Below are 24,332 nucleotides of genomic sequence, written 5' to 3'. Positions count from 1 at the left end.
TACCCCAAGCATCTGGTACAGTGCCTGGCATATAGCTGATGCTCAATAAATATGTGTTGAATGGACAAATGACTAAGCCAACTCTGTGGGGTAAGCACTACTGCCAGCCCCAATCCATAGACAGAGAAATGGAGGCCCTGAGAAGTGAAGTAGCCAGTTCCAGGTCCCGCATCTTGCAAAGGGCAGAGGCAGAGTTCGAGCCAAGTCAGACTGCAGGACCCATGCTCTTCACCACTTTGGGTCCTGCCTCCAGTGCCCTGGCCTCAGTGCTTGTCTGTCTTGCTCTTCCGACAGGCTCTGAGGACTGCTCAGCTGGCCCAGGTCCCCCTCCCTAGCAGCTGCCCCAGAACCATGGAGAGTCTGAGTGAACTACAGAACCCGCTGCTGCCCAGGAGCCCTGCCCACCTCCATGGCCCCTATCCCTACCCGGAGACCCCACCCAGCTGGTCCTGCCAGGAAAAGCTCTATTCCTACCTCCTAGGCGGCACTGGGCCTGCTGGAGCCCACCAGCTCCTGGACCCAGGGTCCCTGCAGCTGGCTGTGGAGGCCTGGTACCGGCCCAGCTGCCTCCTGGGGAGAGACAAGGTCAAGGAGCCCAGGGCAAGCAGCTGTGAGACCAGCTTCACAGAGGACAGGGAGCCCCAGGAGGGGCCTCTAGAGCAGCCCACAGGACTTGGCCAAGCTGCAGAGAATATCACCATCCAGACTGTGTCCTACGGGGTACAAGAGGAGCTGCGGGACCAGGAGGACGACCAGGAGGAAGAGGAGGTGAGTGCATGAGGTTAAAATGCAGATTCCAGCATGAGCAACACAAGGAGACCCCGACTGTACAAAATAAATAAATAAATAAAAATTAGCCTGGCATGGTGGCATGTGCCTGTGGTCCCAGCTAATCAAGAGGCTGAAGTGAGAGGATTGCTTGAGCCCAGGAGGTTGAGGCTGCAGTGAGCTATGATTGCGCCACTGCACTCCAGCCTGGGTGATAGAGCAAGACCCTGACTCAAAAAAATAAAAATAAATAAATAAATAAAATGCAAGTTCCCAGAGCCCCATCACCAGGTATTGAGATCTAATAGGCCTGGATTGGGGCCCAGGAATCTGTATACTACCAAAGAAAAGGGACTTGGGACACATGTACAGCCGATGCTTTGAGAAACACTAGCTTTGGGTTGACTATTTCATTGTTCAATAGCACTTATTCTTGTTTTCTTAATTATACAAATAATTTAAACCCAGCACACTCAAAGACAACATTTTGGTGGATGATTGTGTAAGTCTCTTATTCACATTTTCCCCCAGCACACTCCCCAGAAGAAATCTTGCTGTACATAGTTTTATAATCTGATTTAATTTCTCTAAGCAACATATTTTAGTATTGCTCCATGTAATTTAATGTATTCCTGAGAGGTGATTGTTAATGGTTACATGGTCTTCCATTGTGAGTTCTTCCATCATTTATTAACATAGTCTCCTGGTCACTGGTCATTGAAAGTGTTTCTTTTTTTTTTTTTTTTTTTTGAGATGGAGTCTCGCTCTGTCGCCCAGGCTGGAGTGCAATGGCGCGATCTCGGCTCACTGCAACCCCTGCCTCCTAGGTTCAGGTGATTCGCCTGCCTCAGCCTCCCAAGTAGCTGGGATTATAGGCACCTGCCACCATGCCCAGCTAATTTTTGTATTTTTAGTAGAGAGGGAGTGTCATCATGTTGGCCAGGCTGGCCTCGAACTCCTGACCTCAGGTGATCCACCCACCTCGGCCTCCGAAAGTGCTGTGATTACAGGTGTGAGCCGCTGCGACCGGCCAATTGAGAGTGTTTCTCTTCTTTCACAATTGCTATCCTATGATGAACAACCCTGGATGTAGGTATTTACCTTCTTTCCTCATGATAAATTCCTAAAAGTGGAATCATTGTGCCATTGTTAAGGCTTTTGGTAGAAAGTGCCAAGGCCAGCCTACACCCCCACCTGCGGCAGAAGAGACTGTCTGTTGCTCCATGTCGCTGGCCACTGGGTATTGCCTTTTTAAAAACCTCTTGCCAGCCTGATGGGGCTGGGCTGATCCCGGTCCTGGTCACCAAACCCCACTGTTTTGCAGAGCGATGCCACTTCAACCGAGAGTGAAAGTGAAGACAACTTCCTCACGCTGCCTCCCAGGGACCACCTGGGCCTTACTCTCTTCTCCATGCTCTGCTGCTTCTGGCCACTGGGCATTGCTGCCTTCTACTTCTCCCAGGGGGTAAGAGCACCTGGGGCCCAGGTCCCTTCTCTGGCCCGTCCCTGTACTGGAAGGCTTGGCATCCCGTCTGCAGGATGGGGTCAGGGGCCTGGCAGGCTGGGCTGTTTGGCTGGGTGTGGGGACACTCCTGTTCATCAGCATGTCTTTCTCCCTAGACCAGCAAGGCCATCTCCAAAGGGGACTTCCGCCTGGCCAGCACCACCTCCCGCCGGGCCCTCTTCCTAGCCACACTCGCCATCGCCGTGGGGGCCGGTCTCTACGTGGCTGTGGTGGTGGCTCTGGCAGCTTACATGTCCCAGAACGGTCATGGCTAGTAGCCAGTAGGGCCTGCATCCTGACTCCCCTGCCCACCTGAGGAAGCAGTGAGGCTTGGGGTTGCAGACCCTATGGAAAGGCCCGGCCCCTGAAGATGATCCCGTGAGAGTGGCTTGCTGAGGGGGAGACCCCCATTCCGCAGCCTGCAGAGCTCAGCCTTCACTTCTGCTTGACCCCTGCTCCCAGCCCCAGAGCAGGGCCCGGGGCGCCACTCTCTAACCCAGGCTACAGACGGGAAACAGAAGGCAGGGCTGCCCACCAGGCCATCCCAGCAGGGCCTAGCTCAGTCCATTCCGCCCATTCCCTAGAGGATCTCCTGCCCTACAGCCAGCCCACCACCTACTCTGCCAACCTCCCCACAGAGAAAGAGCAGGAGGTTACAGGGAGGAAAGGGGGTGCCCAGGGCACAAGGGGACCTGTCCCAATCCTTTCAGCCCACAGGGATCTTCACCTGGGGACAGCCTGAGCTTCCCCCAACTCCACTGTCTGGCCCCATCATGCCCAGACCTCAGCAGGCCAAGAAGGAAATATGTGGAGGCAAGGGGGCCTCTTGCTGTCTCTGATTCTAGAGGGTGCTTTTCTCCCCATGGGCTTGTGAGGCACTGTAGATTCTAGATTGGGAAGAGGAGCCTCGGTATGTAAACTCTGAACCAAGGGCAGGTTCTTGGAGCTTCTTCATGCAGGTGCAAAAGGCAGTTGCAATGACAGAGACTAGAGGGTCCTGAAATATTGCTGGACTACATGAGTCTTCCTACTCTGCCCCCACTCCCCACCCCCATCATTCTTTTCTGGGCTTTGCCTGGAGGTCCGTGAGCTGGTGCCATCACAAGTAGACTAGACCCAGAGAGTGCCCTCAGCTCACCAGCCACTGAGTGCAGGGCCCTAGGTCCAGCCCTGCAGAAAACACAGCAAGGAGAGACCCTAGGGAGTAGTGAGTATAGGTGAGGGAAGGGACTCAGGGAAGGAATGGCCTGCTGAGTAGTCAGCAGTGCTTAGGAAGGCTTCCTGGAGGAGGTATCCCTTGAGCAAGGCCTAGGATGAATAGAATTCATCTAAGGGATTTGGTCACATAACTCTTTGTATTTGTAGGCAGGGATGTGGCAGGAGCCTTCCATGGGAAGCTTTCAGGCTGTTTGGATTCTGCCTGGAACATCCGGGCTGGAGCCAAACTACAGCCATTCCTAAGGGTTCCGCCAACTCAAGGAGGAACGTCACACCTGTCTCTCAAAGACCAATGATGTTTTCCCATCTCTGAATGCTAGGGGGTCAGTGGTGGGTACCTGGTTACCCCTGGGGCATCTTCACTGATACCTCTGCTCAGTGCCACTCTCAACACCCTCAGCCACTAGGGCACATCCAGAATTTTAGAGACATCTCCAGGTAGGCAGGGGGGCAGCACCAATTTGGGCAGGCCTGTCTGGACTTAAGCTACAGGCCCCTGCTGTGCATGATGTGGGAACCTGGTCATTCCCATGCCCCATCCAGAGCCCAGGGCTGTGGCTCCACCACTGAGCATCCTTTGTCCCACTGTCCTCCCCTGCCTCGGGCACTGCCCAGCCCTCCACTCTTGCATCACAGCAGTTTTAAGGTCCCATTATTGTACTGATTTATCCCTGTAATAAACGTTTCTGTAACACCTGGTGCCCTCTAGGTATCTTGCTGTGCTACCTGTGAATCCCATTCTTCTCCAAGACTGACCTATTGCTATGTCTGCTGCTCTGACCCCTGGCAGCCTGTGGAGAGGACAAGCCCACGTATGGGCCTTAGGAGGAGCGGTGGCCAGAGTGTCTGCACCATCCCAGGATTTCTCTGCTTGGAGTAGTCTGGCTGTAGAGTGATGGCCTGCATTTGGCTTGCTCTAGGCAAGCCAAAGCAAGATCCGTGCCTGGAAAAAAAGCCCTTCTAGGCTCAAGAGCCTTGGAGGACAAGGAGGAAGGGATGTGAGCCAAGGTGACTGAGGCTCCATGGAGCTGCCTGGAGCTACCAAGGGTGGATACAGGGTGTGAGGGGGTCAAGGATTCCACGCCCCTGCTGCCTGCTCCTGGGTTCACCATCTCTTCCATCCCAGGAGCTGCTCCTGGACAATGTGGAGAGGAAGGCATCTCTGCCTGCCTCAGGCCTCAGCTCAGCACCAAATCTCCAATATCCTCTCAGAACTGAGCCCCCAGGAGCCTGCCTGGGCCAGCACAGGGACTGGCCTGGCCTCTAGGTCACTTGGATGGAGGGCCCTGGGGAGGCAGGTTATGCACATCCCATATCCACGTGTGTACCTACTTGTAAGACACAGCTATACACGTATGCACACACACATGCTGCTGGGTCGTGAACCCCAGAAACAGAGATTAGCCTGTGAGATGGATATGAGGGGCTGCTGTTGGGATAACATTTGTAAAAGCATGGAGAGGGAGGCAGATATGGGCAGAGGGAGAGGTCAGGCTGCAATGCAGTCCTGAATGACAGGCTGGGCCAACCCACAGGGGAGCCAGAGTTGACCCAAACTGGGGTGAAGAGCCAGGTCTTTCCACTCCCTCATTGACCAGTCATTAGATGTGGGCCACCCAGAAAGAGGGTGTGACCTCAGGCTAGGCAGTGGTCTTCAGCTGAGACAACGCAAAAAGATTTGCCCTGAAGACTGTTTGCTGCCAGGACCTGCAGCAGCTGGAAAGCTGTCCATCCTTCCTGAAGGGGCCCTGAACGGCATACCACCACGTCCACCACACCCACCCACCCAGCAGCAGATGCGCTGGTGCCCACCTAGGTCCCCTCTGCATTCACCTCTTCACACTGAAGGCTGTTTCAGTCGTGTTCTACACAGGTTCCCTGGGCTCCCCAGTGGGCCTGAGTTCAGTTGCCTGCAGCAGCACTCTGCTTGATACATGCCCTTCATTGGCTGACTCCCTCTCCCTGCCTCCTTCCCTACTTCCCAACCGTGCTTCCTGGGATCATCTCCCAATAAACCGCCTACAATTGAACCCTTGTCTCAGGGTTGGCTTCTGGGAGAAGCCAAACCCCGGCACACAGCATGCATGTTCACGCACACATGTACATGTTCCATATATATGCACACACTTGCACATACATGTACCCACACACAGGCATACACATACACATAGGCACAGCCATGCACCACGCAAACCTTTGTGCACACACATGCACACGTACACAGGCACAGCCCACACGTGCAAAAGCTGTATGCACACACATACCCACACATGCACCACGTTCACATACAAGAGGTGAAGAAGGAGGCTCACACCTGTAATCCCAGCAATTTGGGAGGCTGAGACAGGAGGATTGCTTGAGCCCGGGAGTTCAAGACCAGCCTGGGCAACATAGTGAGACCCCATCTCCACAAAAAAATTTAAAAACTAGCTGGTCGTGATGGATGGTGGTGCATGCCTGTGGTCGCACTACTACATGGGAGGCTGAGGCAGGAGGATCGTTTGAGCCTGGGAGGTCGAGGCTGCAGTGAGCCATGACCACACTACTGTACTCCTGCCTAGGTGACAGAGTGAGACCCTGTCAAAAAAAAAGAGAGATTATTTTTAAAAAAGGAGGAAGAGAAGGAGGCACGGTGGCTGAGGAGTCTCACCTGGCCCTGCCTGTGCTGTGGTCCCACCCATCACCAGCCTGGCTGGGGCCCCGGAAAAGGCACTGGGCAGCGTGCACCCTGGTCCAGGCTCTGCTTGGGCTGGGCAGGCAGCCTCACGGTCCACAATTCTCACCTCCTTCCCAGCCCTCTGAAATGCTGTTCCAGGCTTTCAGAAGGGGAAAGAGAAGCCAAACAATTTTCTATCTTTTTTTGTGGGGGGGATGGAGTTTCACTCTTGTAGCCCAGGCTGGAGTGCAATGGTGCGATCTCGGCTCACTACAACCTCTGGCTCCCAGGTTCATGTGATTCTCCTGCCTCAGCCTCCCGAGTAGCTGGGATTACATATGCATGGCACCACACCCAGCTAATCTTGTATTTTTAGTAGAGATGGGGTTTCACCATGTTGGTCAGGCTGGTCTGGAACTCCTGACCTCAGGTGATCCGCCTGCCTCGGCCTCCCAAAGTGCTGGGATTACAGGTGTGAGCCACGGCGCCTGGCCACAATTTTCTATTTTCAACCCTGGACCTGCCCCTCTCCTTTTCACCCCATCCATACCCTCAGCTGCAAATTCAGGCTCTGTAGGAGAAAATGGAATCAGAAACAAAGCCCTGGGGGCCTCCCTCATGCAGCCCCTAGAAAGGATCCATCCTGTGGAGCCCAGGCTTGTCCTGATCAGTCCCTGGAGCACAGACACCCACCCACCCACCCCCTTCCAGCTAAGGGCCGCCTCTGGCACGCCTGGGGCACTTGAGGCCTCCTGCTTCCCAGCTCTGCCTGCGTCTGGCTGCCTGAGGCCCCTGGGAGGCATAGGGGCTTCAGCTACTCCCCTTCAGGCTGGTTCCTCAGGCTGGCAGAGACAGGCTGGGGGCAGGGAGGGTCCCCTGGGTAAAGGTGCCCGTGACGAGCTGCAATGCCAGCATATCTGTGCAAATATTACCAATTATTTTCCTCACTATAAACACCCAGCAGGAAGACAGAGAAGCAACCAACCCAAACTGTTCAAAATAGAAACTGAAATTGCTGCACAGGGAAGTCAGGGCAGCCAGCAGAGTGGGGGCCCTGCAGCAAGAACCCAGCCCCCGTCCCCGCAGCTGCCCTGATGTTGGACCTGCTCTGGCCGCCCCCACCCTCCAACCCCATCTCAACTTTCTCCCCTACAGGCCAGGCTGGAATGGGATGGAAAAGGGCCTCACCTAGGGGACGTGGGATATAAGGGAGGATGGCCAAATGGGCCCTGTGTGGGGGTCGGCAGATGGCAGAGGGGGCAGCCCCAGAGGAGCCAGGAACTGAGGCCACCTGGCCTGTGGTCCAGGGCAGCTGCTGGGCAAGTGGAGCCACGGGGGCTGTGGGCAAAGTAGTGGGAGGAGAGCCTCCCTTCACTGTTCCCCAGCCCCAGGGAAGAAGGGGTGTCCTAAGGGTGGCAGGCCAGGGGTCCTGGGGGCTGGACCAAGGGGCAACAGTGACCTAGCCCCACTCTGAGTGACAGGAATTTTTCTGATGGTGGGAAGGACTAGAAACCCACTCCCAGAACCCCGGCAGCCTTCTCCATCTCTCCCTCCCCATGAACAGGGCGGATAGACAGCAGGTCCGTGGACACAGCTGCAGGGATTGTCAGAACAGTGAAATACTTCCACAGTAGTTGATAAACAGGCCAAGCCCTAAACCCTCCCAGTGTTTCCCTCTCCTGCCTCCCCGGCCCCTCCCCAGAACTCCAGACTTCTCCACTCCAGGAGCTGAAGTGTTAACAGCTGACACAGGGCCCCACCCCCTCCCAAATGCATCTGTCCAAGCCTGACTGCCCTGGTGGTTAAATGGCTCTGATGTTGCCCCTGGGCACATGCACCACTCTGCACCCTGCTGCTTCCCAGAGACTCCGCACAGTCCCTGAGCCCCACTCAGAAGGTGGGGCAGGGGTCAGTGGCCAAAGGTGTGAGTCCTGGAACGCTGCAGCAGGAAGGAACCCGGGAGGTGATCTAGTCACAATCTCTCGTGCTATAGATGAGACAACAGAGACCCAGAAAGGGTTGCCAGTTGCCCAGTGTCACACAGCAAGTCACCAGCCAAGCCCAGGCCTTGCCTCACAGGCCCTGGACTTGCTGAGCTAGGCTGGTGATGTCTGCTTGCCTTGGAAACAGAAAACCCAGGGACAACTGCCGCTGCTGCCCAATGAATATTAACAAACTTGCTTCTCTCAGCCTTCCTTCCCAGGCTGTTTCCGGCTTCAAAGGCTTCCCCGGCTGGCCCCTCCCTGGGGCTGACACCTTGGCCCTTCTATTTTTGGTGGCTTGGTAGGGGTGGGGCAGGAGAGCGACAGCCTTGCTTTTGGCAGCCCCCGGGTGCTCTCTCATCCTCTCTGCCATGGGGGGAGGCGCTACTCTGGGCGGGGGAGTCCCCACGGAGAGACTCAGATGTTCTGAACAAAAATAAAAGGTGCTCGTGCGGCCCATCTGCATTTCCAAATACTTCCAGCCCACATCCCTTGAACTGCTTTTACCTCTCTCCCACTAAAGAGCCAGGCGGGTTTCAAAGCCGGTTCTAGCTCCTCCAGGAAATGACAGAGAAAGGAACTCCCAGGGGGCAGGATCCCTCAGAGGCAGCCAGAAGGGGACAAAGGGGACAGTGAGTGTGCTTGCACCAGTGGGCAGGTCTGGGGTGAGGCAGCAGGGCCAGGCTACGTTGACAGAGAACCCTGGGTGCACAAAGGACCTTCACACCACTCTCTCTACCACTGAGGCTGGTGTTCTTGTCCCCATTTCACAGACAGGAAGACTGAGGACTGTGAGGCCTTTCCCAGTTCCACAGATCAGTGAATGATGCCTCGGCCTCTGGGAGCCTGCTGTGGCTCCACCCTCACCCACTGCCTCCCTCCCTGAAGCCAACTCCTGGCCATTTTCCCTCATTAACTTCCTCCAGTCCTGTCCCTAACACTTGCGCTCTGAGCTGGCTGGCCCAGAGCACAGCCCAGTGGTTAAGAGCAGAGGGGAGCCCACCACCCAGTTCAAATCCCATCCCCAGCCTCTGTGCAACTTCGGGTAAGATGTTGCTTGGTGTTTTCTCATCTGGAAAACGGGGATCGTGATGGTGACTGACCCCATTAAGATGACTGTGAATATTACATGAATTAACACTTGTATGGCTCCCGCAACATTGAGTGTCCCGTAAGTGCTATATGGAATTTCTTTAAAATTATCTCCAGCTGACCACCATTTAAATGGCTTCCCTGCCAGAAGTGTGTCACCTCCCTCAGCCCCATCCCTTCCATAGCCAGAGATAATAGCCAAAGTCCCGATAGCTCCAGCCCCTGATGATCTCTGGGCAGATCTCCTCTGGCAGCAAGCTGAAGGCAGGGCCTGTTTCCCGTCTCGCTGCCTTTGTTTAGGCTGCTCCCCCTGCCTGTGATTCTCTTATCTGCCTCCACACCCTGAAATTCTTTTCTTCCAAACTAATAAAAATAATTTTCCAAGACACGTCTCAAGAAAACCTCATTTTCTCGGCAGCTGTTTCTGTCAACTCACCCCAGCCCCAACACCAGGTAGAACTAGCCACCCTCTTTCGTGAACCACCACTACACCTGTTCATATCGACATGACGGCCACATCTACACATCTGCTTTTCTGAGGATGGAGCTCGTGTTTGCTCAGGGCATCCCAGGTCTGATGTAGGGACTGCCTTCAACAGACTCTTGTTCACTGTTAACATCACTGGGAAAGAAGTGACTTGCCTCCAGGCTGGAGGGAGTCGGGGCAAGGTTCTTTCCACTTTAATTTCTTCTTCAATGGGAAAATCACCCACGTCTTGGGGGAGATGGGAGCAGGGAGGAAGTCTCTAGGTGGCAAGGACTTTACAATTCCAAGGACGATCAAAGAGACCAGAAACAGCAGTATGAGCCCGTGGGGTGCCCAGCCTGGTGGTATCTGCAAAGGGACACAGCACAGAACTTTACCCACCTCCTCCCCCCTTTCATCAGGGATGCCATAAAGACCACCCTTCTGGTGCTGCAAGGTCTGTGCTCTGTAGGAAGAATAAACAAGGGGAACAAAGAAGCCAGAGCAGCTACTCGCTGCTCTCCTCCTCTGGTCTCCCCCAGGCTGTGGGCTGAGGATAGAGAAGAGGTTCTTCCTTGGTTTCCTCTGCATCCAACTTAGACCCTGGGTCACCCCCAACCCCCATTGTCCAAAGGAGCCTACAAGTCTGGGTACCACTGGCCTGTCCACAGTCACCTCTGAAGACCAAGGCCAGAAAATAGGAGCACTTTCCCATCCTTCACCAAGTCCTGTGACTCTACCACTCCCCAATCTCCCTGACTCTATTTCCTGCCATCACCATCTCTAAGCCCTAATCCAAGCCCCCATCAGCTCTTACTCAGACTCCTGCAAAACCTCTTAAATGACCTATCACATGATGCAACATGGATGAACTTTAAGGACATCAGGCTAAGTGAAATAAGCCAGTCTCCAAAGAACAGATACTAGATGATTCCATTTATGTGAGGTACCTCGAGTAGTCACATTCCTAGAAAGAGAAAGAAGAATGGTGATTGCCAGGAGCTGGGGGAGGGAAAAACTGGGATTTGTTTAATGGGCATAGAGTTTCAGCTTTGCAAATTGAGAAAGTTCTAGAGATCTGTTGCAAAACAACATGCAGGTACTTAATTGTACTGAACCGTACACTTAAAATGGGTAAGATGGTAAATTTTATGCTATGTGTTTGTTTTGTTTTGTTTTGAGACGGAATCTTGCTCTGTCTCCCAGGCTGGAGTACAGTGGCACAATCTCTGCTCACTGCAACCTCTGCCTCCCAGATTCAAGTGATTCTCATGCATCAGCCTCCCAAGTGGCTAGGACTAAAGGTGCATGCCACCGCACTCAGCTAATTTTTGTATTTTCAGTAGAGACAGGGTTTCGCCATGTTGGCCAGGCTGGTCTCGAATTCCCAACCTCAAGTGATTCCCCCACGTCGGCCTCCCAAAGTCCTGAAGTGCTGGAATTACAGGCGTGAGCCACCACACCTGGCAAGAAATTTTAAACATAGTTTATCTGTTTCCTTGTAAGTACCTTAGAGCAAGCTTGTCCAACCTGTAGCCTACACAGCCCAGGACAGCTTTGAATGCTGCCCAACACAAATTCGTAAACTTTCTTGAAACATTATGAAGTGTGTGTGTGTGTGTGTGCACGCGCGTGTGTTTAGCTCATCAGCTATCGTTATTATTAGTGTATTTCATGTGTGGCCCAAGGCAATTCTTCTTCTAGTGTGGCCCAGGGAAGCCAAAAGATCGGACACTCCTGCCTTAGAGTAGGGGAGCGCTGTAATTGACACATCTCTTATTTGAGAAGTAGTGCCTGTTGCCCTTATTAGGTTTAATTACAAAATTTGATCATGATCATACTGTAGCCTCTCAAAGTGGTCTAGAAATTGTCAGTGGTATACATGAAGCGGCAGTGGTGTCTGGAGCACTCTGAAATGCTATGAAAGTTGTACGTATTTCCAAACATTTTTAAAATGAAAAGGCGCTCTTGTGTTCTCATTCTGTGCGCTTTGCTATTGGAGTGACAAGGCATTTAAAGATGTTTCTGGCTTTTTTTTTTAATAAGGTGGTGTTAACTATCTGGTTATTGACTAGAAATCCTGAGTTATCAATTGTATATATGTACGGTTTGTAAAAAGAACAAAACAACCAAGGCAGACTCTTGACGGCTCCTTGCTTGGCATTGAGGCTGTGGGGGAAGATGCCTGTTGGAGGGGCTGTAGCTCAGGGCGTGCACTGTGAGGCTGGACCTGTTGACTCTGCAGGGCTTCCATTTAGCTCCAAGTTGTCTTGTTTCTCCATATAGTGACACAGCATTCTGCTGCCATTCTTAGCTGTGGACAAAGAGGGTCAGCTGGCATGAGAAGTGTTTGGGGGGTTTTGTTTGTTTGTTTTAGTTAAGTGTGGTAATTTTTAAACTTTTTTTTTTGAGACAGGGTCTCACTCTGTTACCCAGGCTGGAGTGCAGTGGCGTGACCTCGACTCACCGCAGCCTCAACCCCCTGGGCTCAGGTGATCCTCCCACCTCAGCCTCCTGAGTAGCTGGGACTACAGGTACCTGCCACCAGGCCAGGCTAATTTTTGTATTTTTTTGTAGAGATAGGGTTTTGTCATGTTGCCCAGGTTGGTCTCCAACACCTGGGCTCAAGTGATCCGCCCACTTTGCCCACCTCGGCCTCTCAGAGTGCTAGGATTGTAGGCATGAGCCACCACGCCCAGCAGAAAACTGTTTTTAAACAAACTGTAGAACTCCTCATTATCAGCAAAGCAAGAGACATCACATCAATGAAAGTTCAAGAACTGTCTGTATTTAAACACGATTTGTAATGTTCTGTTATTTTTTGTATGTTGAGAATGCTGAAATGTGTTTGAAGTTAAACAAATGTGTCACATTTTTTAAATATTCTAATACTATTATAAATCTGTCCAGTCTCTTTTCGAGGATGATTTTAATGCAGAGAGGAAAAAAAAGCAACCCTCTGAAATGTCCTCCCTGTCCCCTCCCTGGCCTCTTTTTAGCCAAATTGAACTTTCCTGAAGGCAAATTTGGTCAAGTCATCCTCCCTTGATTAAAGCTTTCAAAGGACATCTATTTCTCTTAGATAAAAAACCAAACTAACCTGCTTATGAGCCCCTGCCACTTCACACCACACCCCAAGCTCTCTGCACCCCACCATGTCTGCCTTCCTTCAGGCCTTCACACTTGCAGGGTCTTTGCGTATGCAACTTCTTCTGCCTGAAATACTTTTCCTTTCCTTCTTGGACTAATTAGCTCCTATTCGTCCTTCCTGCCTTGGTTCTAAAGCCACTTCCTCTGGGAAGCCCTCTTCTACCCAGCCTGGCCAGGTCTATTCCCATGATTGAAATCTTTGAGCCCCATGTTCTCCTTCTTCAAAGCCCGGGTTCCAGCTGCAATTGTGCGTTTATTTCTCTGAGTATCAGATTAATGTCTGTCTTCTCACATTATAACTCCTGTGCCCAGGTAGGTGACAACTTAAGCAAACAAAAACAAAAGGACTGTCAAAGACTCATAAAATCAACTACATAAATTGAAGCATCATAATAAAAAGATAGAGTATTTACTCCGTGCCAAACCTTGTTCTAAGCACTTTACAAATATTACTCAGTGAACCCTTGGAATATCCCTAGGAGGCTGGTTCTATTCAGATCCCTGCTTTAGGGATAAGGAAACTGAGGTCCAGAAAGGTAAAGTAACTTGCCCTTTGTCACACAGCTAATAGGTGGAAGTTGGAATCTAAACCCAGCTAGCAAGGGGAATTTGAGCGCAGGTCATCCTCCTCCACAGTTCAGGCACCTCAGTCATGACCCCATCCCAAACCTCAAGCCTGATGCCACTGATCTGTTTCTCTCTGCCCTCCTCACTTCCCCCATTGCCTCTTTCCTCTTACCTTCCCTAAATGACACTAGGGTCATAGAGAGAGGCATGTGTGTTTTAAGGAATAGCTGCTCCCTGCAACCTCAAGAAGCCCGGCAAAACTGCCTAGCACCTGTGAAGCCAGCTAGTGGATGGTGATGACCAAGAATAGCCTTTGGTCTTCTACGAGGAGGACAGAGCCATAGGAACCCACAGCCCATAGGGACCCAGAACAGACACCTAGAGAGGGAACAGGGATCCTGGGAAACAGAACCATCAGGACCTGGGGAGGGGGTTGGTCCCTGCGTTGGGGATGACAGCCAGTATCCAGCCAGAGACGTGTGTCAGTGGCATGAGTGCAGGTCCTGGTTGCCATACCCTTCCCACTGCGCAGCCCCCTGCCTGGGAGACAGGCCATTTGCCACCCTGCCCATGCAGGGAAACTGTGTGTTGCTCAGGATAGCTGGAGGGATGTGCTGGAGCCAGAGGTTTCCTGTGGATAGCTGCCTGCTTACGTTGGATAAACCACGAGCAGGCAATGAAAGGAGACTTCAGAGTTTTAGACTTGGATTCTAAAGTGCCACCATATGCCAGCTACTGTGCTTATTCTTTTTTGAATTAGCCCACATTTTATAGACCATAAAACTGAGGCTCAGAGAGGTAAGTTAAATTGCCCAACTAGCAAGGAAGTGGGGCGCCTTTGAATTCATTGCGAGGTCTTCAGTCTCCAGATTAACCCTCCGCTCCTCAAACCCCATCTTCCAGCAAAGAAGAGTCTGAAAATGGGGGAAAAACTCAGGTGCAGGGACCAGCTTCCACTCCTACCTGAAATAATTCTTCACTTTCTTCTTTACCTCAACCTGGGCAGGAGCTGTGTCTGGTTGTGTGAGCAGGGAAACATCTCATTACTCACCAGCCCTCTGCCCAACACAGCTGGCCCCCTTAACTCAAAGCCCCCTCCAGTCCCCCTACAGGCTCCGAATCCCCTCTTTTCACACTCCCACAGCCTGCAGGTAGAGGGGTGATGAGCAGCCTTCTCCAGCTGCACCATCTCCCAGGGGCAGGATGTGGAGGATTCCACACTCCAAGAAGCCAATTAAGGATCCTCACCCTGGCAGAGCTGCTGGACCTAGTGCTGCTTGAACACTCCCTGCCCCACTCGCCCCTGCTCCCAGGAGTCTACCTGGGATGCCTCAGAGCTCCCCAGCCAGGGGCCAGGCCGAGTAGGATGGGGAGCTGCCCTCTCCCCTTCCACCAGCCAGCTCTGGCCCCTGCCCAGGCTCTGCCCAGACTCCCAACTTCCTTCCATGATTAAGCATCAATTAAATATTGACTGAGCATCTGGTAAGCATAAAACAGTCTACTACGTTCTCCACAGCAGAAACCATCTCTTTTCTGCAGAAGTGAGGCCAGTGGGGATGGCCTCCGTGCTGATCCTTGTGCACACCAAGCATGCCCCTGCCTGGGCTTTTGCACTGGCCGGTCCTGGTCCTTCCTCCAGAAACAGCCTTCTCCCAGTGTCTGCCATATCTGCATTGCTCACTCCAACATCACCTCCTCCAGGCCATCCCAGACAGGCCTGTCTTAAGTAACCACCCTGCTCCTATCCCCTGACCTATTTCATTTTTCTTCATAGCTCCCTTCCTTCCTGACATTTGTTTACCGGTCTGTTGGTCAGCCTTCCCCTGTTTGGAATGCAAACTCCACGAGAAAGAGACTCCTAGGTCTTATTCATGGCTGACTCCTTGGGGCTTAGAACAGGGATGGGCACATGGGTTCCCAGTAAAGATCTCTTCAATGAATGAGACCCAGCTGGAACCAGCTCTGTGACCCCCTGCAGAGCCCCTCCATCCACCTCCCAGGGCTTTGGCCTCCCACTCATAATGTGAAAGGATTGGTGCTTTCTAACTGGGGTCTTAATCAGGATCCCTAAGTGTGATCAAAAGGAGAATGAGGGCAAGGGGTCCATGAACTATTTTTTTAAACTGAAGTAAAATTCTCATAACATAAAATGAATAATGCCGTGGTGTTTATTTCATATACAGTGTAGTGCAACCACCACCTCCATCTAGTTTCAAAACACTGTCGTTACCCCAAAAGGAAACCTGCACTCAGCAAGCAGGTGCTCCCCATCCCCACGCATGCCCAAGCCCTTGGAAACCACCAATCTGAGTCCTGTCTCTATGGATTTACCTATTATGAATATTTCATATAAATGAAAAAATACAATACATGGCCTTTTATGTCTGGCTGCTTTCCTTTTACATAATGTTTCTGAGGTTCGTCCACATTACAGCATGCATCGGCACTTCATTTCTTTTTATGGCTGAACAATATTCCATTGTCTGGATAGACCACTATTTGTTTATCCATTCACCCATAAAGGCTGTGAGCTATTTTTACAAGCTTTTCCCAAATCTGTGATAAGACCATAAAATTTATTTTGGCTAAAGACAAATTTGAAAAATTTGTTTTGACTGTCCCCTATATTTTCATCTAAAATCTGACTACATTTTGTTGGGCTAAGATGTGTTTGGTGCCAGGCACGGTGGCTCATGCTTGTAATCCCAGCACTTTGGCAGGCTGAGGCGGGCAGATCACGAGGTCAGGGGTTCAAGACCAGCCTGACCAACATGGTGAAACCCTATCTCTACTAAAAATACAAAAATTAGCCAGGCATGGTGGGCATGCCTGTAATCCCAGCTACTCAGGAGGCTGAAGCAGGAGAATCGCTTGAACCCGGGAGGCAGAAGTTCCAGTGAGCCGAGATCGTACCACTGCACTCCAGCCTGGGCGACACAGCAAGACTCCGTCTCAAAAAAAACACATGTGTTTGGTAGACAAGAGCTTATAAAATACGAATCATAGAAAGAGAAGTGCTTGTAGGTCTCAGGACCTGATTCTATGGCTCTGGTTAAAATAACGTGGTCAGCCCCACCAGCACAGCCTCCTCTGTGGGTGGCTCAGAGTGGGCCACCATTCTCAGCCTTGTGTGCACTTTATCTTCACTCCTCACCCTCAGGCTCTCTGAGATAGGGACTGTCATGACCATTCTGTAGATGTGGCAGCTGCTCGAGGTCACACGGTGAATAGTGGTGGATTTGGCAACCGAGCCCAGACTGGGATTCAGAGGACAAACCCGTAACCACCCGGTGCTCAGCTGGTATCTTGGTCACACCTTGTCAAGCAGCCCTGCTGACCAGGAACCAGGTGAGCAGAGCAGACAAAAGCCCTGAGGAGAGGCAGTAGAGCTCAGTGGTTGGCGAAGGCGGGGTATGCACTGATTCAGGTGATAACAACCTGCTTCACGAGGTTGATGGGGCACTTAAATGAGACCAGGTGAAAAAGCAAATCTCGGTGCCTGTGACATCACCGTAACTACTGCATACTGACTGCAGGAGAAAGGGAACTCAGGCTTATGAAGGAGGTAAAATAGATAGGATAGAACATAGCTTTCAGAAAGTCTAGCTGGGTGCAGTCGCTCACACCTGTAACCCCAGCACTTTGGGAGGCCGAGGCAGGAGGATCACTTGAGCCTAGGAGTTCGAGACCAATCTGGGCAACGTGTTGAGATGTTGTCTCTACAAAAAATTTAAAAATAGCCAGGTGTGGTGGCGTGTGTCTGTAGTTCCAGCTATTTGGGAGGCTGAGGTGGGAGGATCCCTTGAGATGAGGAGGTTGAGGCTGCAGTATGTTGTGACTGTGCCACTGCACTCCAGCCTGGGTGAAAGAGCAAGACCCTGTCTCAAAAAAAAAAAAAAAAAAAAAAAAAATCCTGAAAGTTGGTATTCTAAAGAGGGAGAGAGAGCCACACCAATGATCACACAGTAGTCACTTTGGCATATGGGCTTTGGTTTCATTGTCTATAAAATGTCCCTACTATGTTTCACATATACCCTTATTAAAGTACCTACTGATTTCAATCATTTGTTTGCATGCCTGTCTCCTTATTCTACTGTGAGCTCCTTGAAGAGAGAATCCCATCTGTTCATCTGTGAACCCCTGTGCCTAGCATATGCCCAGCCTAGGCCCATGGGAGTTTAGAAAATGTTTGAGATATAAACAACTGTGAACTCTGAGGACTGTTCCAGCTCAGAATTTCTCTAAGTCTCAGTTTTTAGTTCAACAAATAATCTGTGGTGCACTGGCCTGGGCACTGCAGGACACAAAGAGATAAGCCAATAAGCTTTCAACAGTATTCCAAGAACAGGTATTTGTGATGAATCAATTTTTAGGAAGTCATACTACAGATACCCTTGTCCACCTGCCCAAAGATGTAGGCTCAAGGATTCTCACTGAAGCCTTGTGTTATGGTAGCATTAAAAGATTGGAAACAGGCCTGGCGAGATGGTGCATGTCTGTAATCCCAGCTTTTTAGGAGGCCAAGGCGGGAGGATCACTTGAGCTCAGGAGTTTGAGACCAGTCTGGGCAACACAGTGAGACACCATCTCTACAACAAATACAAAAATCAGCCTGGCATGGTGGCATGTGCCTGTAGTCCCAGCTACTCAGGAGGATGAGATGGGAGGATCACTTGAGCCCGGGAGGTCGAGGCTGCAGTGAACCAAGATCACACCACTGCACTCCAGCCTGGGTGATAGAGCCATACACTGTCTCAAAAAAAAAAAAAAAAAAAAAAAAGATTGGAAACAACCTAAATGCCCATCAGTAGAGGGCTGGCTGCATAAATGCTGGTATAGTCATCTAATGGAATGCTATGTAGACATTAAAAAGAATGAAGCAGGCTTAAATATGCAAAACATGATACAATCTCTGAGACAGATGATTCAGTGCAAAAATAAATTTACAGAAGTCTATGTACTATCCTATTTGTGTGGTTTTTCCCCAAGGAATACATACATACATACATACTTAACAAATGCAAAGACTAGCTCTAGAACAGTGCTGTCCAATAAAATCATAATGTAAGCCACAATTGCAAGCCATGTATGTAATTATGTAATTTTAAATTTTCCAGTATTCTCATTAAAGGGTAAAACCAAATAGGGGAAATTAATATTAATATATTTTACTTAATATAGCCAAAATATTATTGTTTGAACATTTAATCAATATTTTTAAATGACTTTGTATCTATATTTTTGTACCAAGTATTTGAAATCTGTATATATTTTACACTTACGACACATCTCAATTCAAACTAGCCACATTTCAAGTGCTCCATAGTCACATGCCACCATACTGGACAGGACAGTTCTGGAAGGACTTCAGAGGATGGTAACAAGAGAGATTTCAGGTAATTGAAAATCAGGAAAGGGGCTGGGAGCAGTGGCTTGTGCCTGTAATCCCAGCACTCTGGGAGGCCGAGGAGGGCAGATCACCTGAGGTCAGGAGTTCGAGACCAGCCTGGCCAACAAAGCAAAACCCCATCTCTACTAAAAATACAAAAATTAGCTGGGTGTGGTGGCACATGCCTATAATTCCAGCCACTCAGGAGGCTGAGGCAGGAGAATCACTTGAACCCGGGAGGTGGAGTTTGCAGTGAGCCAAGATCACACCACTGCACTCCAGCCTGGGTGACAGAGCAAGACTCTGTCTCAAAAAAAAAAAAAAAGAACAAAGAAAGGAAGGAAGGAAGAAAGAAAGAAAGAAAGAAAGAAAAAGAAAGAAAGAAAGAAAGAGGGAAAGAAAGAAAAGAAAAAAGAGAAGAGAAGAGAAAAAAGAAAGAAAAGAAGGAGGGACGGAAGGAAGGAAGGACGGAAGGAAGGAAGGAAGGTAGGAAGGAAGGAAGGAAGGAAGGAAATCAGGAAAGGAAGAAGTAGCTTTCACTATATGCTCTTTTGTTCTGTTTGACCTTTTTTTCCCTATGCACGTGCGTTACCTATTTTTTAAAACTCATCATTTTAAAGGAAAGGAAAAGCCAGAAAGAGAAACAGAAAAGCAGTGATGTTGGTAGGAGATTCCAGATATGCAGATGCAATGTCACGGGGGTCAAGAGAGGGGAGCTTTTCAGAAAATGAGGAGGAGGTGGAGGAGGTACCCTGAAGTGACTTCAGATTTGACACCTGGGACATTGCTCATCACTCATCGGTGACATCTGATCACTGCTTCGGGAGAGGGGAGGGGTGGAACAAGACTGCAGCCAGTTAGGAGAGGGAGGCCATCCATGTGGTCCTCCATGGAGAGGAGAACCACAGACTCTCACAAGGGAGCTAAGCAACCCATGACCGATGCAGAGGTGGCCCAGGTGATAAGGGCTGCAGGGTGGCTCCTGGAAGCCCTGGGCAGGGAGCATGGGATAAAGGCAGGTGGAGAACAGGTGGCTCAGGTAGCAAACATGACCTGGAAACAGCATAATGCTGAGGAGCGGAGATGAGTCCCCCTGGGACTGAGTGATGAAGAGGAGGGGAACCCAGGAGGCTGGGAGAGAGCAGTAATAACCAGCTCAGCTAACAACTGACTTCTTACCCTCTTGGGGCCCCAGACCCCTTTGAGAATTTGACAGCAGCTGAGGACCCTCCCTGAGAAAAAGCACCCCTGCACACACAATTTTATACACAACTTCAGGGCTGGTCAGAGCCCCTGAGGGCCACCCCAGGTTACACCTACCACACCGCTCACTGTGGCCTACAGGATGTGGCCGAAATTCCTCACCCGCCCTTCACAGTCAGGCCCCACCAGCCGCTCTGGCCTCATCCTCTGCCCACTCACCCCTGTTTCTCAAGAGCCAATTCTCTCCTTCCCTTTGTTCTGGGTGTGTTTGACTCTAAGCTGGCCTTTCCCTCTCAGGAATTCTTCCTCCTCCTCTTCACCATTCAGAAGCTGCCTCCCTCCTCCAGGCACTGTTAATTATGTCTTCCACTGAGTACACACACCCAAATTAAATGTCGCATATTATTATAGTTTGCTTGTGTTTCAGTTGTTCCCATCTCCTCTCCCACCAAGATTTTACTTAACCTGAGAGCCAGGACCTTATCTGTTGCATAGGAAGTACCTAATAAATGAATGAGGAGGCCAGGCTCAATGGTTCACGCCTGTAACCCTAGCATTTTGAGAGGCCGAGATGAGAGAATTGCTTGAGCCCAGGAGTGGGAGACCAGCCTGGGCAACATAGCAAGACCCCCTCTCTACAAAAATAAAAAAATTAGCCGGGCATCGTGCCACGTGCCTGTAGTCTCAGCTACTCAGGAGGCTGAGGTAGGTGAACTGCTTAAGCTCGGGAGATTGAGGCCACAGTGAGCCATGCTTGTGCCACTGCACTCCAGCCTGGGTGACAGAGCAAGACCCTGTCTCAAATAAATAAATGAAATAACATCGAATTAGGGAAGAGACCCCGGGTGGTCCTGTTTCCAGCAGCCCCTGAGGACCCAGAGAAGGGTTTGTAGGCACTGTAGTTGAATGTTTGGCCATGCTCCCACCTAACAGGAATGATATCTTTTGCTTAGGAAGTGAGTGTTGACTCTTACTCCATAGTTCCAAGGTAGAAGTCCCAGATTGTGGACTGGGGAGAATGAAGCATAGGGCTGAGGAGGAGCCCTGTGAGTGTGGCTGCCAGATGGTTTTTTGTTTGTTTGTTTTTTTGTTTGTTTTGAGACAGAGTCTCTCTCTGTTGCCCAGGCTGGAGTGCAGTGATGCAATCTTGGCTCACTGCAGCCACGGCCTCCCTGGTTCAAGTGATTATCCTGCCTCAGCCTCCCGAGTAGCTGGGATTACAGGTGCCTGCCACCAAGCCCAGCTAATTTTTGTATTTTCAGTAGAGACAGGGTTTCACCATGTTGGCCAGGCTGGTCTCAAACTCCTGACCTAGTGATTCCGCCCGACTCGGCCTCCCAAAGTGCTGGAATTATAGGCGTGAGCCACCGTGCCCAGCCTAGCCAGATGTATTTTTTAATTGAGGTGGAATTAACATAACATACAATTGACCATTTTAATTCAGTGGTATTTTGTGCATTCACAGTGTTGTGCAATCACTGTCTCTTTTTAGTTCCAAAACTTTTTCGTCACCCTAAAACACCCCTAGCCATTAAGCAATCGCTCCCCATTTCCCCCTCTTCTCCTTCCTCAGCAATGATCAAAGTTGTTGAGTTGCAAGAGTCCTTAGTCTGAATATTAAACTCCTCTACTTTGCAAATCTTTTCTCCCTTTTGTAGATAACATCCTAAGATGTGCAAAACTTTTTAATTTTTATGAAGTCTGGTGAACCTATTTTTGTTGTTGTTGCTCATGCTTTTGGTGTCAAATCTAAGACTTCTTTGCCAAATCTAAAGTCATCAAGATGTACCCCTTTGTTTTGTGCTTATCGTTTTAGCATTTATATTTAGATTGTTGATCCATTTTTAGTTACTTTGTACATGTGGAGTAAGGTAGGGGTCCACTCCATTCTTTTGCATGTGGTTATCCAGTTGTACCAACATCATTTGTCAAAGAGTTTATTCTTTCCCCTTTGAATGGTCTTGCAACCCTTGTCAAAAATCAACTAGCCATAGATATTCTAGGTCTATTTCTGGAATCTCAATTCTATTCCATCGGTCTATATGTCATATTTATCCCAGTACCACATCATTTTGATCACTGTAGTTTTGAAGTAAGTTTTGAAATTGGGGAGTGTGAGTTACCTATTGTTGTTTTTCCTTTTCAATATTGTGACTATTCAGGGTCCCTTGCAATTCCATAAGAATTTGAGGATAAGCTTTTCCATTTCTACCAAAAAAAAAAAAAAAAAGCTACTTGGATTTTGATGGGGATTGCATTGAATTTGTAGCTCACTTTAGGGAGTATTGCCATCTTAACTACACTAAGTCTTCCAATCAATAACATGCGATGTCCTTCCATTTATTTAAGTCTTCTTTAATTTATTTCAGCAATGTTTTGTAGTTTTCAATGTGCAAGCCTTTCACTCCTTGGTTAAATTTATTTATAGGTATTTTATCTTTTGGATGCTACTGTAAATGGAATTGTTTTCTTAATTTCCTTTTCAGATTGTTCATTGCTGTTATATGGAAACACAACCGATTTTTGTGTATTAATCTTGTACCCTACAACTTTGCTGAATTTGTTTATTAGCTCTAGTGGGGTTTTTTAGGGGAGATTCTTTGGCATTTTCTAGATACAAAATCATGTGATCTACAAATAGAGATAGTTTTATCCTCCCTTTCCAATTTGGATGATTTTGTTTCTTTTTCTTGCCTAATTACTCTAGTTAGGACTTCCAGTACATTCTCAAATAGCAATAATAAGGTTGCCAAATTTAGCAAACAAAAATACAGGACACACATTTGGACAGGACAGGATTTGGGACATACTTACACTAAAAATTTTATCATTGTTATTCTGAAATTTAAATTATCTGGATTTAAATTTGTCTGTATTTTATCTGGAAGATCCCAGGAAACGGCCCCACAAGTGTTCACGCTGCCAACCAATCCTTCTTTACCCTCCCCACGATTCCTCTCAGGCTATTGCCATTCTGGCCCTGCCCTTCTGGAAACTTGGATACCAGAAACAGCTTTGTTTAAGCCTCAACTCTGTGATCCCCACTGTGCCAGACACTAAGAAGGTGGCTCAAAATAACTGCTTCCTTTCCACTCCTGCTCTCAACAAGCAGAGGTGACGGTCAGGTTTTGGGAGAAGCTAAAAAGACAAAGCCTATGCCACCATCACCCTACAGCCAGATGCTGAGGCCCTGCAGAGAAAGGGGTTTAACCGAGGTCCAGAAGTTTAGGTTGGGGGTGGGAAGGGTTTTGAGAACAGGGTGAATGTCTAGGACTTCCCACCTCCATAAAGATGTTTCCACAAGTTTTTCTCTTTGATCTTCTCAGCAATCCCTAAGGAATCCTGGCAGTTATGATCGCCCCTAGTTCATGAGTGGTGGAAGTCAGCACCAGAGAGCTGAAATGACCACCCAAAGCCATGCAGCTGACGAATCCTCTACAGAGCAGGGTCTGCACCAGGCTCTCTGAGTTCCACCAAGCTCAGTGCTCTCCAGAATGGAAGGCAGTGGGACTTTGACTCCTCATCCAAGCAGAATAACCACTGGGCTTCAGGAAGACCAGTCCCTCAACTCACTCTAGACTATTTCAACACTTGTCTCATCACTAGGCTTGCTGGGCCTTCCTATGGCACCCCATCCACCTCTCCACCCTCAGCCCTAGGGATTCTGGGGAGACAGAACAGAGCCCACTTGCATCTAACCAAAAAATGAGACTTTCTGCCTCTTATTTGCCCACCTTTAATCCTGCTAATCTGCCTTTCACCCCAGGACCTCTCTCCTTGCCTCCTTCCCCATCCCAAAACTGAGTTGAATGCCTGTGATGCCTACTTTATTGTTTTTATTTGTTATATTGTTAGCATCATTATTATTAATGGCCAAAATTTATACATTTATATTCACCCACTCCTTGGGACTGTTCAGCTATCCATTTAATTCATATTTGCTGTATTTTTTGAGCACCTAGTGTGTGCCACAGACTATGTCAGGCCCTGCATAGAACCAAAATTTATACATTTATATTCACTCACTCCTTGGACTGTTCAACTCTCCATTTAATTCATATGTGCTGTATTTTTTGAGCACCTGCTATGTGCCACAGACCATGTTGGGCCCTGCAACTAAGCCGAAACCTTGGCAGCGGTTCTCAACCCTTGAGGAAGCACTAAACATGGAAAGGAAAAACCGGTACCAGCCACTGCAAAAACATGCCAAATTGTAAAGACCATTGATGCTAGGAAGAAACTGCATCAACTAATGAGCAAAATAACCAGCTAACATTATAAGGACAGAATCAAATTCACACATAACAATATTAACCTTAAATGTAAATGGGCTAAAC

The 24,332-nt window shown here is 49.5% G+C and overlaps 1 protein-coding gene across 2 annotated transcripts; it reads left to right on the top strand.

Annotated features, from left to right (window-relative positions):
- Window positions 1–241: 241 nt before the first annotated feature.
- SYNDIG1L (synapse differentiation inducing 1 like) lies at window positions 242–8,965 on the top strand. Of its 2 annotated transcripts, none has more exons than XM_054447891.2 (3): window positions 242–768; window positions 2,093–2,233; window positions 8,902–8,965. In XM_054447891.2, the coding sequence occupies exons 1-3, from the start codon at window positions 352–354 to the stop codon at window positions 8,953–8,955; spliced, it is 612 nt and encodes a 203-aa protein (XP_054303866.1). In that variant the 5' UTR covers window positions 242–351; the 3' UTR covers window positions 8,956–8,965. The 2 variants fall into 2 exon arrangements, with proteins under 2 accessions (XP_054303866.1, XP_054303865.1); XM_054447890.2 differs by lacking the exon at window positions 8,902–8,965 and adding an exon at window positions 2,389–4,184.
- Window positions 8,966–24,332: the final 15,367 nt, after the last annotated feature.

This window comes from Pongo pygmaeus, chromosome 15, assembly GCF_028885625.2.
Source record: "Pongo pygmaeus isolate AG05252 chromosome 15, NHGRI_mPonPyg2-v2.0_pri, whole genome shotgun sequence".
Classification (NCBI taxonomy): domain Eukaryota; kingdom Metazoa; phylum Chordata; class Mammalia; order Primates; family Hominidae; genus Pongo; species Pongo pygmaeus.
Note: the sequence above shows the minus strand (reverse complement) of the source record. Positions and strands in the feature narration are given on the sequence as shown.